We start from the raw sequence: 14111 nt of genomic DNA on the forward strand, positions 1-14111 counted from the left end.
AATGAAGCTTCTGTGATCCTGTGATCATGTTACTGCCATTACTTTATATACTTGCCTGACTTTGCATCAAATTGATTTACCCCCAGTTAACATACCCGTACACATTTGACAAACGCCTGGTCTGAGTGGTGATTAATTCCAACATCATTGGCCTTTTCGCTTTTGCTTCTTTCCTCATTTGAGGCTCAATGTAGTTCCAGTTAATATGGAAACAATTTCTTTCTTTAATTTTAAACAATAGAAAAGCAGGGATATTCAGAGGCGTTGGTGGACATTATATAAACTATTTCTAGATAATGTCTCGACACACGTTTTTATTTAACCGATTTTAAAAAGTACATGTACAACAGCTTGGTGTGATTGTTTTTAATTCTGATTGTATCTACCCCGGTCAAGGATGACGCCTCGTACTGATGTCCAAAACGTTTAATCATGGAACACCGTGAAAACTAAAACGCATTTCGAACAACAATCAAAATTATAATATCTTGAACAGGACATTAAATAAATAACACAAAATAACAGGACATTAAATAAATAACACAAAATGACATACCGTGTGCACCTTGGTAAACCGAAAGTAGATCAAGTTACAGTAAATCACGTAGATCACACGGTATCGTAGTTCTGTCTCTGACTCTCTTTCTCTCTCTCCAGTTGTCTTCTCGATCTTTCTCTCATTCCTCGCTATCCACGGCACGTGACCCGCAAGTGATTTTTAACAAAACATTCCAAATAACATATTCAGAGGATTTAAAGAAAAACAAATATGAAAGTTCACATAGAAATATGAAATACTTTTGCAAAACAACAAGCCTAAAATAAATTGTATTTTTGTTGTCATGGCAACCAACAACTCCGCCTTGGCGCCAGTTACACTGATTGAAGTGCAGTGTTGCCATCGTCCCACTAGATGTCACTATATTCAATGTTCCAAAAATATGCATGGCAGACTGATTGAACACTCTAAATTGTCCCGAGGTGTGAGTGTGAGCGTGGGTGGTTGTTCGTCTCTGTGTGCCCTGCGATTGGCTGGCAACCGATTCAGGGTGTCCCCCGCCTACTGCACGGAGACGGCTGGGATGGGCTCCAGCACCCCCCGCGACCCTAGTGAGGATCAAGCGGTACGGAAGATGAATGAATGAATGAATGAATGAATGAATGAAGCAGACCTGGGTACGGTCGGGCCCGAGTTACATTCAGCACGCCAACTGTCTCTGACTAGCCCTGACGGTGAACATAAAGTCAAAGTAAAATGTAAACTACGCAGTGTTTCTAATGAACAGCAACGTTTTTTAAAAAACAATGTAAACAAAAAAGAGCCAAGCAACAACGACAACAGTGGTCCTAATTTGAGCAACATTGAGGGAACCAGAGATTTAAATGCTATTTAAACAGTGTCCTTATCGTAAATTCAATTGGTCTCAAAACTTCATTGGAGGATAATTTGAATCTGCAATTACTTTTGATGGGCGGCCCGGTCGTCGAGTGATTCGCGCGTCGACCTCACAGTGCAGAGGTACAGGGTTTGATTCCAACGTGGAGTTTGCATGTTCTCCCCGTGCCTGCGTGGGTTTTCTCCGGGTACTCCCACATTCCAAAAAACATGCATGGCAGGCTGATTGAACACTCTGGATTGTCCCAAGGTGTGAGTGTGAGCATGGATGGTTGTTCGTTTCTGTGTGCCCTGTGATTGGCTGGCAACCGATTCAGGGTGTCTCCGGCCGACTGTCCGGAAAAAGCTGGGATAGGCTCCAGCACCCCCCGCGACCCTAATGAGTATCAAGCGGTTTGGAAAAGGAATGAATGCTCCAATATTATTACAGTGCCATCATGTGGCAAATTAACTATACCACCATGTGGTCTATGAAACATTATTTGGAATACAGTGATCCCTCGCTACTTCGCAATTAACTTATTGCTGATTCAGAGCATTGCCTCGCGGATTAAAAAAAAATCAGTAAAAAAAATATTCATAAAAAAATAGCGGAAATGCCGCAAAAGGTTCATGAGAGGCAGCGAAAGTCAGCAAAATAACAGTGAGTCGCATAGAGCAACATATACATGTTAATTTCATGTTTATGTTTACTGTATTTTGTAATTTATACACGAACCTAACCTAACTTATACATCTTATATATATAAGCGGCTGGATAGCTCAGTATATAAAAAAAAACCCCTCGTCTCACACCTCGGGTGGTGTCCGTCCCTCATTCAGCTTGGGTCCTCTACCAGAGGCCAGGAAGCTTGAGGGTTCTGCGCACTATCCTTGCTGTTCCCAGCACTGCACATTTCTGGACTGAGATGTCCGCTGTTGTTCCCGGGATCTGTTGCAACCACTCATCTAGTTTGGGTGTCACTGCCCCGAGTGCTCCGACCACCACAGGCACAACCGTCACCTTTACCTTCCAGGCTCTCTCCAGCTCCTCTCTGAGCCCTTGGTATTTCTCGAGTTTCTGGTGTTCCTTCTTTCTGATGTTTCCATCACTTGGGACCGCTACATCCACGACAACGGCTTTCCTCTGCCCTTTATCTATGATCACGATATCTGGTTGGTTCGCGATTACCATCTTGTCAGTCTGGATCTGGAAGTCCCACAGGATCTTCGCTCTGTTGTTCTCCACCACCTTCGGAGGTATTTCCCATTTTGACCTTGGGGTTTCCAGTCCATACTCCGCACAGATGTTTCGGTAGACTATGCCAGCCACCTGGTAATGGCATTCCATGTAGGCTTTCCCTGCCAGCATCTTACACCCTGCAGTTATGTGTTGGATCGTCTCAGGTGCCTTTTTGCACAACCTACACCTTGGGTCTTGTCTGCTGTGGTATATCTGGGCCTCAATGAGTCTGGTGCTCGGGGCCTGCTCCTGAGCAGGCAGGATGAGTGCCTCTGTGCTGTCCTTCAGGCCAGCCCTCTCCAGCCACTGATAGGACTTCTTGAGATCAGCCACTTCAGTTATGGTCCGGTGATACATCCCGTGTAGGGGCTTGTCCTCCCATGATGGTCCCTCTTCCAGCACCTCATATACTGTTCCCCATTGTCTGAGACATTCTCTGAGTACGTCATCCGTTGGAGCCTTCTCCTTGATGTATTCATGGAGCTTGGATGTTTCATCCTGAACAGTGGCTCTCACACTCACTAGTCCTCGGCCTCCTTCTTTTCGGCTTGCGTACAGTCTCAGGGTGCTGGATTTGGGATGGAACCCTCCATGCATGGTTAGGAGCTTTCGGGTCCTAACGTCCGTGGTCTGAATCTCTTCCTTTGGCCACCTTATTATTCCTGCAGGGTATCTGATCACTGGCAGGGCATAGCTGTTTATTGCCCGGGTCTTATTCTTGCCATTGAGCTGGCTTCTTAGGACTTGCCTCACTCGCTGGAGGTATTTGGCCGTAGCCGCTTTCCTTGTGGCCAGTTCGAGGTTGCCATTGGCTTGCGGTATACCGAGGTACTTGTAGCTGTCCTCAATGTCTGCTATTGTTCCTTCAGGGAGTGAGACCCCTTAGATGCGGACTACCTTTCCTCTCTTAGTCACCATCCGACTACATTTCTCAAGCCCGAATGACATCCCGATGTCGCTGCTGTAGATCCAGGTTGTGTGGATCAGGGAGTCTATGTCCCTTTCGCTCTTAGCATACAGCTTTATGTCATCCATGTAGAGGAGGTGACTGATCATAGCTCCATTTCTGAGGCGGTATCCATCGCCTGTCTTGGTGATTACTTGGCTTAGGGGGTTCAATCCTATGCAGAACAGCAGTGGGGAGAGTGCATCACCTTGGTATATGCCACATTTGAAGGACACTTGGGTAAGTGGCTTGCCATTGGCTTCAAATGTGGTTTTCCACATCCTCACCGAGTTTGCAACGAAGGCTCTTAGGGTCCTGTTCACCTTATATAACTCCAAGCATTCAGTGATCCATGTATGTGGCATCGAGTCATAGGCTTTCTTGTAATCAATCCAGGCTGTGCACAGGTTGGTATGTCGGGACCTGCAGTCTTGTGCGACTGTTCTGTCAACCAGGAGCTGATATTTGGCTCCTCTGGTATCTCTACCAATGCCCTTCTGTGCTTCGTTCATGTATTGATCCACGTGTCCACTTATCTTAGCCGCAATGATGCCTGACATGAGCTTCCATGTTGTGGAGAGACAGGTTATTGGCCGATAGTTGGATGGGACTGCACCCTTTGAGGGATCCTTCATGATCAGGATCGTTCGCCCTTCGGTTAGCCATCCTGGGTGAGTCCTATCCCTCAGCAGCTGGTTCATTTGTGCTTCTGGACGGTCATGGAGTGCTGTGAGTTTCTTTAGCCAGTCGGTGTGGACCATGTCCGGGCCTGGTGCTGTCCAGTTCTTCATATCAGAGACTCTTCCCTGTTTGTCTGCCACTGTTATGGTAACTGGGTTCTGTTCAGGGAGGTTGCTGTGCTCCTCTCTCAGGGTCACCAGCCATTGTGCACTGCTGTTATGTGCAACCTCAGTCTCCCATATGCCTTTCCAGTACCTTTCAGTTTCCAGTCTAGGTGGGTCAGCTCTGTTGTTAGGACCCTGCCACTGAGCGTACACTTTCGCAGGTTGTGTTGCGAACAGCTTGTTTATTCTTCTGGCCTTATTCTCTTTCGTGTACCGCTTTAGGCGGCTTGACAAGGCTTGGGGCCTTTGTTTGACAGTTTCGAGTGCTTCAGGTATGGTCATCAGCATAGCAGTGGAACTGGAGACCGTGATGACGAATAATTTGGCCGACGGGTAGAAGGTAGAGGATGAAGAGAAGAGGGCCAAGCACAGACCCCTGGGGGACATCTCGGAGCAGTGTAGGACATGTTGTGTACATACTGTATACCTGCACATCCATCGGGGTGAGGGGGCGGGGAACCTACTTCGTGGATTTTCTTCTTTCATGGGCGGTTCTGGTCCCGGGATAAGCGAGGGATCACTGCACAGATTTCAGTCTTATTATTTTATTCCTCTGGAGTTAACTCTGGTTGATCAAGTCAAGTCATTCAGTATTTATAGAGCACTTTCAAACAGCCATCGCTGCATTCAAAGTGCTGTACATGGAGCGATTTAACATACACAATAAACAGTAAGACGAAATGGTAATAAAGGCGGTAGAAAGCACCAAGCAGTAAAATCATGCTGAGTCGAACGCCAAAGAATACAAGTGGGTTTTGAGGAGGGCTTTAAAGATGGGCAGCGAGGAGGCTTGCTGAACGTTCAGTGGGAGGTCATTCCAGAGAGAGGTTGGTGTCACCTGCCACGATTTTTTTCATACATTCACATTGAATTTCCTTTTATCTCAAATATTTTTGTGAATATGGCCTTTAATCCAAACGATGTATGGAATGTATCATCATATTTCCAACCTATGCTTCGTGTAGAATGACAGACCACTTTTCTATCTTTGTGATGAAGCTAATGCTATATACATTATTTCAAAACTGCTGGCTTGGAGCAAAATTCTGCTTCATTGGGTTGATGTTTTGTCACGACCTATATGATGACAAAACAATGCACCACGGGAAGTTGACGTCATCGTGGCACAGTCAACTCCTCAGTGACGTCAACTTCAGCCAGTGGGTGGCATAGCGACATCAGCAGAAGAAAGCGCTTTGGTTTATTTGCCCGCCATGCATTACCTCATCCCGAAAACGAGCATGCGATCGAGGCTCGTTTATTATGACAACCTCATTGTATGGAGGCGTGCAGGAATTACTTTTATTTATTTAGTATTCATTCTCTGTCTAGAACTTTGACAGTTGAGTCGGTGAACAGCAACTTAATTGATGTTGAACTTTAACAATCAAACTTGAGAAAATTCTGTCCTTGGTGCTGATGTTTCTTCAAATGGCGAGAGGGGTAGAGGGGAGGATACCGTACCAATTTTTGCGCGCCTTAGTTTAATCAGAGATTGAATGGGAGGGTGGGACTGTATTTAGATGCGTGGGTGTTCAGTCGTTACGTCATACGACTGCACTTATGGCGTTGGCGTGAGGCCCTCAGTCTCACACGATTAAGCGCGCCACCTAAAAAAGAGAGAAGGAGACAGCGAGAGAGCGAGTTTGAGGAACAGGGAGGGGGCACTGTCCCCTACTTACACGTTGAGAGAGAGAGAGAGAGAGAGGACTCCGCCTGTACCACGCTGTCATCGTGATGCTCCAGAGGAAAAAAGACGGCAGAGGCAAACCAACCGAAACCGAGCGTCTACCGTCGGCCTTAATAGCGAAAATTGGTGAACCCGAGAAGTGGATCTGTTTCAGGCGGTGCTGGAGCAACGACGACCGCCGACAAAAAGCCCTCAAGGGCCACCGATAAAAAGCACATCCGAGGGTGCCTGCAGCGATGAGCGGCTTGCACGATTTGCCCGGATGGGGGCCGCTGCCGCCATATCCGCGCAGCGTTTCTTGAGGTGTGGCTGAGAAAACGTCAGGAAGATCCTGTCAGCCGAAACGACACGACGAGGAAGAGGAGGAGGTGGTGGTGGTGGTGGCGGTGGTGGAGTGCTGATGGAAAAGATGTCCGCCTCGGTGGGGCCACAGAGCGGCCCTCGCCCACCCACCGTGCCGCCATCCATGCCAGATCTTCCGGATTTGAGCCACCTCACCGAGGAGGAGCGGAAAATCATCATGGCAGTGATGGCTCGGCAAAAGGAGGAAGAGGAGAAAGAACGAGCCATGTTAAAGTAAGAGCATCCCTTTCGTCACATGTTAATGCTATGTGAAGATTAAGTATGTAACAGCCTCCTCCGCTTCGTCCCCCACCCTTTGCCTCTTTAATATAGTTTCCACTGATATATATATCTATTGCCTCTTTAATATAGTTTCCACTGAGATATATATATATATATATATATATATATATATATATATATATATATATATATATATATATATATATATATATATATATATATATATATATATGTATATAGTACTATACTACGCCTCTGTGTTTAAAGTTAGAACTGCATGTCTGTCCGTGTTTTATGTTATGTGTTGTGTTTATTATTTTACTTTGTTAACTGTTTTGTAAAGCGCTTTGTTACAGCTGCCGCTGTTGTGAAAGCGCTATATAAATCAGCATGTATTGTATTGTATTGTATATGTGTGTGTGTGTGTGTGTTACATAGGGAAAATGTGTTGCATCCACTAAATATGCTGCCCATCTGTGTTGAGGCACCATCCTAAGAGTCACGTGTTTGCAGACACTATCGTGTGATAGCTTCCTGAATCAATACCTTCAAACAACAATGTCAGTCAGTTTGAGATGTCCTGAAGAGGGGTCAACCCTTTTTAACTAAAAGAGTTACTGTATGTAGAAGAATAGGATGTGACAGTGTCACGTCCCGTGTTTGCCAGCAGGGGGCGGGCTTTCTGCCCGCCGCTTGCACACCTGTCACCCATTTGTGAGTGATTACTCTGCCTTTATTTGGACGTTCTGGCAGTCTACTCACTGCCGGAGTATTCCAACGCCGTGCCAAAATTCTCTCGCCTAATTCCTATTTGACTTATTCATTGCTTCTTAGCCTTGTCGCTGTTATTGCGTGTCGTTATTCCTCTTTCGAGTGAGATTTATAGCATTATCTAGTCAGACCCTTCTTGCTATTTTTTTCCGCAAGCGTTTTCTGTTGTTCTCTTTATTTTATCCCTGGTCCTTATTTTGACCAGCGCTTTTTGTTATTCTCCCGGTTGGGTAATTTTGTGTTAGTATTAAAGACTCCTTTTGTTCTCTAACAAACCTCTTTCTGTGTCTGCTATTTCGGGGATCCACTTTCAGTTATTTTGTTGTACACGAAGCGTTTATTCTGTCGCTTCGGGTACAACGTGACAGACAGCAGTGGTGTTGCCGATGAATCATAACATCATCCATCCCCACTTATTTTTTTATCAATGGGGTCTGCACCCCAGCCTTCAGTTTGCGATTCCTAATTTTCCCTCCAATGAGCACATGGTATGTCGACTTTAAGTTGTAAAGGGTGGGAATAATCGGTTTGATAATCACAGCATCCACGAAGACATTATAACCCTTCGCATCTGAGCGCTATAAAAAATGTTTTACAAACACTCCAGACCTCGGAGAGGCTCTGTGTGTGACCATTTGCACTGCTCTCAGCGCAGAGAAGGAGATAGGGTGTGGTTAGGAATATTAGCAGGCCTTAACTGCCTGGACATGACACAGATTAGGGTTGAGATGTGGTGTTATGTGAGAGCTTTGAAAATGAAGCCAGCATTGATGAAATTAATATTTGTCATCAACCTGACAACTGAAGAAGGATTTTCATTTGGCCTATCATTGAATGTGATACTAGGCTATAAATTATAAACCACAGAAGGAGCATGATAGGAAATAGATAGATCACAGAAAATGCTCAAATTCACCATGTTGTGGACCTTGTTGCTAAAATGATTTTTCATCAGGCTAGTAGTCCAACTTTGCTACACATGAAACTACTCTCCATCTGTACAGGCATAACATTTGAAGGACCTAATCAAGAATGATGCCATTGCAGGCGTCCACAGCATCACAGACTCTGAGTTGTTTCAACTCTAATGGCTGTTTTCATTTCCTGGGTGTAGACTTAAGGGCAGAAAGCTGCTTTAAGCCCCTAGAGAGGAAGTTATGTATTTAATTTTCCATGAAGCAAAGCTCAGGTTCAGTCAGTAATGACTTTGTCATCTGGGAAAATCATTGATTAGATGAGCCGTACAAAAGAATTATGATTAACCAAAAGAAGTCTTTTTCGCAGTTTTGCACTGTAATGTTTGTTAGTTGCCAATAGCAGTCAAATAGAGTTTTAGCCTAGAGAAAAAAAGTATTTGCTTGTTATTGAGTAAACTTTATTGAGCTATACTCTGAGCATTATGGCTAATACAGTGCAGCCTCTAATGAAGAATCACTATCCAATGATCTTACAAGTGTAGAAGTTAACTAATGCAATACAGTATAAGAACATACCCTAACATAGTTAAAAAAAAATCAAAAAACTGTCTTAACTTACACATTGCGTGACACGCAGTGCGAGTCACATTGCAGATGGAATAATGCTTGTGCCAAGGTGGTGTCTCTCCGCATTCACTTGAAACACTTGGCAGTGTGTATTGCATTCTTTTATTAATGTTGCCTTATTGTAAATGTTGACATTTTGTAGTTGCAATACAACCGTGTCGAGTTTGGCTTTCGTGTGCCATAAGAAAGTGTTCATCATGTGGCTAACCATAAGTCTTTAGCTGCAATGTGGTAAAGAACCACTTGATAATTTTTCTTTCCGAGATACCCTTTACACCAGTTTTTCCCAACCTATTTTTGAGCCAAGGCACACAGACTTTTTACCTTTCAATACACCTTTGAAAAAAAATATTCACAATATTGCCACAGTTTACTCGCATATTCACTTATCCGGTGTGAAATCTCGGCCTGCTTAGTTGAACACAGGAAGATTATTGTGTTGAATGAATGGCAACATGTGGATAAACAGGTTACTTGTACCTCATGCCTTTTAATCATTCTGCTTGTCACTACGGGCTCAGTCATGTTTATTTGCCTCTTCCCCCAACAAAGCACAAAACAGAAAATAACATCTGCGTCACATCTACTTCCTCCTTTGTTGTCCCAAATGAAATGGCCAGTCCAAATGCTCACTGCTTGAAGTCACCACGGAAGAAAGAAAAATAAGAATGTGATGCTAATGTTTGCTTTGCTTGTGGTTATTAAAACGTCAATGACTGTGTCGTTTTGTAGTTTGACCGATGCTACCGATGATTAAGTATTAGCTAAGTTGCAAAGGACTATCGGTGCACATTGAACCCAAGTGATGTTTGCTTGAATAATTTTACTGATGTTATGGAGTAATCTTTTTCAAATTACATTATGGGTTCATATATTTTGGCAAAGTTTGAATAGCTTAGCTTCAGTTTTACCTTTAAAAAATGCAATCCATCCCTTCATTAGTAAAAACAAACATGTTGTCAGTTTATGCTAATAAGGCCATTACATTAGCATTTTCATAAGTAATAAAATAAACATTGAATTCAGCATGGCCAAATACATTAATATGTAAAGTTTTGCAGCGATATGTTAGGAAATAATGAAGTTATTATATACTGTTTTTATGAAATCATTTTTTAAAATCAGGTTTTCGAGAGGCAATGAAAGTGCTCTCCCCAAAAGTCATTTTCCCCACACTTTTCTCTGGTACGCTTCTTCCAATTTTCCAAATGTTTTCCTGTGTTGTATGCAGGTTGAAGTGGCCTTTCCAACTAGGCTTTGCCTTTTGCCAACATTTCATGTCTCTAATTGACGTACAATCAGACTTGAACCTGTCTAATGTTTATTACATAAAAAAACAGCAAAAGCCTCTTGAAACAATAAACCTAGCGTCACTGATGCACTTCACAAAGACGCACTTTTCATTTTTTTAACCTTAACTATCATAGTCAACAATCATATTATCATAGTGTAATTTCAGCGAATACTTCTCAGCAAAATGAACGTCACATCCCAAACTGTATGCTATTTGCAGCATTTCAAGTTTAAAGTAACACTGTACTTGAATACCTGTTAGCCACTTTTTCCTCCTTGACTTTGGATTTCAAAACTATTTACACATCAGTCATGTCGTAAAGGTTGAAAAGGTAAAGAAGCCTTTTTAAGGTTTCACAAATATAAACATCGCTCAGGAAACAGTCAAACCTCTGGTGTGGCGCGCAATGAAAATGAGTTCAAAATCTTGCTTTTAACTTTTGGTAAGTTCAGAGCATGGCGGGCTGGTGGTCCAGTGGTTAGCGTGTTGACCTCACAGTGCGGAGGTCGTGGGTTTGATTCCGGCTCTGGCCTCCCTGTGTGGAGTTTGCATGTTCTCCCCGGGCCTGCGTGGGTTTTCTCCGGGCACTCCGCTTTCCTCCCACATTCCAAAGACATGCATGGCAGGCTGTTTGAACACTCAAAGTTGTCCCTAGGTGTGAGTGTGAGCGCGAATGGTTGTTTGTCTCTGTGTGCCCTGCGATTGGCTGGCAACCAGTTCAGGGTGTCCCCTACCTACTGCCCGAAGACAGGCTGGGATAGGCTCCAACACCCCCTCGACCCTAGTGAGGATAAAAGCAGTTCGGAAAATGAATGAATTAATGAATTAATGAATATAAGTTCAGAGCAAGAAGTAAGTTGTTCTATCACTTCTTTGTGATTGTCGGGGAGTTGAATGACTCAAATTTTTGCATGCTGTTTTCCTCAATATGGGTAATTTGAGCTGTTTACGAGTAAGTTTATGAGTGGGGACTTTCTGTTTTTCTAAAGCAATCTCTCCTCTGAACAAGTTGCTCATCAATGATTTATGGGGACAAATAAGAAAAAAGAGAACTTAGACAAGATTGTTGCAGCTGCACACACAGCTGATACAAAAAATACTTGAACTGCCTTGATATGAAAGTGAAAATAATTGGAAGGCACACCAACCCTTTCAATGTTAAAAAATGTTATGGTGAATACTAAAAGTTCATCATAGTAGCCTATCAATTTTTTTTTTTTTAAATTTGCACACAGTCTTTGGCCAAATGATTTTAAATGATCAAGTGTTTCTTGGTTGTAAAATAGGCCGCATGGTGAACCAGTGAAAAGGGTCTGGTTTCGAATTTTGTCTCAGACCTTTCTGTGACACGTTTCCATGCTTCGCCACACTGCTCGAACAGTTCAGGTTATTTAGCAAGAGGGGTGGAGGTGTAAGTGTATGGTATGTATGGATGTCTGTCTATACTGTATGGACCCTACAGTTTACCCCATCTCCTGCACAGCTGGTTAAGCGCCACCTCAGACTCAACTCTGAAGAAGATAAGTGGTAGAAAATGGATGGATGGCAATGAAAGATTCTTGCTAACATCTAAGTCGAGCTCAAAACAAATAAGGTTGTGAGAGTGTACCCGCCTCTTGCCCAACATCGGCTGGGATTGGCTCCAGCTCACTCATGACCTTCATGACAATGGGCAGTATGGTAAATGGTCGCAATAAACAACAATTATTTATTTTTCTTTATTATACACATTTTACACATTATCCTCTGACATGCTGTTTGCAGTTTGATTTGTAGCTCCTTTCCATCCAGTCAGCAATGTTCAGTCAGATGGCAGCATTACCTCAGACTTGAACAGCTGGTGCTGATAAATGTGTACTGATACGGGACTTTATCTATCATCACTAACTCCTGATGTGGCAAGTTTTTTTTCGGGCATAGTAGTATGCTGTGCGAAAGCCTTGAAAAGTGCACATCTGGACTTTCCCTTTGTGTCTAAAAAAATTGCAAGCTTTCATTCACCACCGCCCGAGTTTCCAGTGTACCGGTAATTGTTCAATAGGATTAATCTTGAAAGTAATTTTTCATTTCAAACTGGGTTGAATACAAATACACAAGTTAATGTAATATGTTCAAGGGTACGGAAGCATGGAACTGCCAATGTGCAGTAAACTGTCAAATACGTTCCAACATCCTCCTCAAGTATGTTCCAGTGTATTCTCAAATAAGTTCCAACGTACAGTACTTGGAAATATGTTCCATTGTAATTGTTGACTAAATGCTAAGAATTTAGCATTTTGTCCTGTAATGCTACAGGATATTGACTTGCGTAGGTACGGGTAAAAAAAAAGAAAAAAAAGAAGCTATTTTTTTAACATCTGGGACATGATACTTATAGGTTTGAAAAATTAAGTACCGGTAAGTAAATATTGTCTATTTTTATTAAATGGTTTTGTTATGTCTGCAGTGTTTGGCATTTGTTTGCCAATAATGCCTCGGCATATTGACGTATGCATCACAGACTTGGCACGCTCACACCGTGGGACAATTTTGAGTGTTCAATCAGCCTGCCACGCATGTTTTTGGAATGTGGGAGGAAACCAGAGCACCCGGAGAAAATCCACGCAGGCACGGGGATAACATGCAAACTCCACACAGGGAGGCCGGAGCTGGAATCGAACACCGGTACCTCTGCACTGTGAAGCCGACGTGCTAACCACTTGACTACCGGGCCGCCCAGCTTATATATTGTGATGTCCAATTCAATCAACTAGTCTGATCCAGGCCAAAATGACTGTCAGATTGCTTTTAATAGAACCAGTCCACTCCAATCCATAAGCCCAACCTTTAACAGGTATCCTCAACTGAATCGTCAATTATTTTATGGTAATTCAGAAAATTATTGATTGGAGCTTTACAATGTCATTGATGTATCGTGAGTTTTCTGTTCATACACAACAATTGTTTTATTCAGTTTAAATATTTGCAGTAGGTGGCTTTTTTATTTCATTTCAAACATTTTATTGTCACAGCTGGCTCGATTGTGTTTGCAGTTCTGTTTTAGCATATGTGAGCTTTAAATTTGAATACAGACACAGCAGTTACACATGTGAGTACGCAGCTTTGACGCATGCGCACTCCGCACGTATATACATAGTGCTGCCAACCGTCCAGTAAAATACGGAATCGTTCCTTATTTGGTAAATACTGTAGATGGTATGTCCTGTATTGAAGTAATACGGGACGAGATTAGTTCCGTATTTTCATCAATAAAAATGTCCATCAGACACAAAATCTGACAATGAAGAGCAAAAATCCTACACAGGAAATATTCAGGTCAGCAAAATTGTCTTGTCAGTCATGACGGGGGAAGAGGCTCATCCTTGGTTAGGCAGTCTGAGTGGAGATGATGAGGCCATAAGGCTAATTGTAAAGTGTGTAAGCGAATATTTTCAATCGCTCATGGTGGGCTATTTGACATCATACAGGATGCATCCAGAGAGCAACATTGTTGACATGTAAGAACACAGATGAACCCAGCCTCACTGTCACAGTGTTTCTTCTTGAGGCTGATAAGGCATGCCACATTATTTGTTGCGATTGATTCCGTTTCCGACCTGGTTGTGCATTTACCACAAGAAGATGTCAGCATTTGAGGCTGAGCACCATGGCCTGTGTGTCAGCAACTACAAAGACTTTTAATTCAGTGCATGTTGCACAATAATTTCTGTTAAAGTTTGTTCAGTGGCTATTTTCAATTTTTTTTTTCAAGCTCACTGTTAACATTCTTTGGCTGACGACAATGATGACTTTCACGTAAAAACAAAACAAAACAAAAC

General features: G+C 43.0%; 1 protein-coding gene across 8 annotated transcripts in view; it reads left to right on the top strand.

Moving 5' to 3' along the window:
* Positions 1-6054: 6054 nt before the first annotated feature.
* rims1b (regulating synaptic membrane exocytosis 1b) overlaps positions 6055-14111 on the top strand; it is a 127134-nt gene continuing 119077 nt past the window's right edge. For 3 of the 8 annotated variants that reach the window (XM_052083831.1, XM_052083832.1, XM_052083833.1), the window contains exon 1: positions 6056-6675. In XM_052083831.1, the coding sequence (XP_051939791.1) occupies positions 6500-6675 (176 nt within the window). In that variant the 5' untranslated portion in view covers positions 6056-6499. Of the gene's footprint in view, positions 6676-14111 lie in introns of all 8 variants that reach the window. The other 5 variants (XM_052083834.1, XM_052083835.1, XM_052083830.1 and 2 more) reach the window with 4 other exon arrangements.

This window comes from Hippocampus zosterae, chromosome 13 (genome assembly GCF_025434085.1).
Source record: "Hippocampus zosterae strain Florida chromosome 13, ASM2543408v3, whole genome shotgun sequence".
NCBI lineage: Eukaryota > Metazoa > Chordata > Actinopteri > Syngnathiformes > Syngnathidae > Hippocampus > Hippocampus zosterae.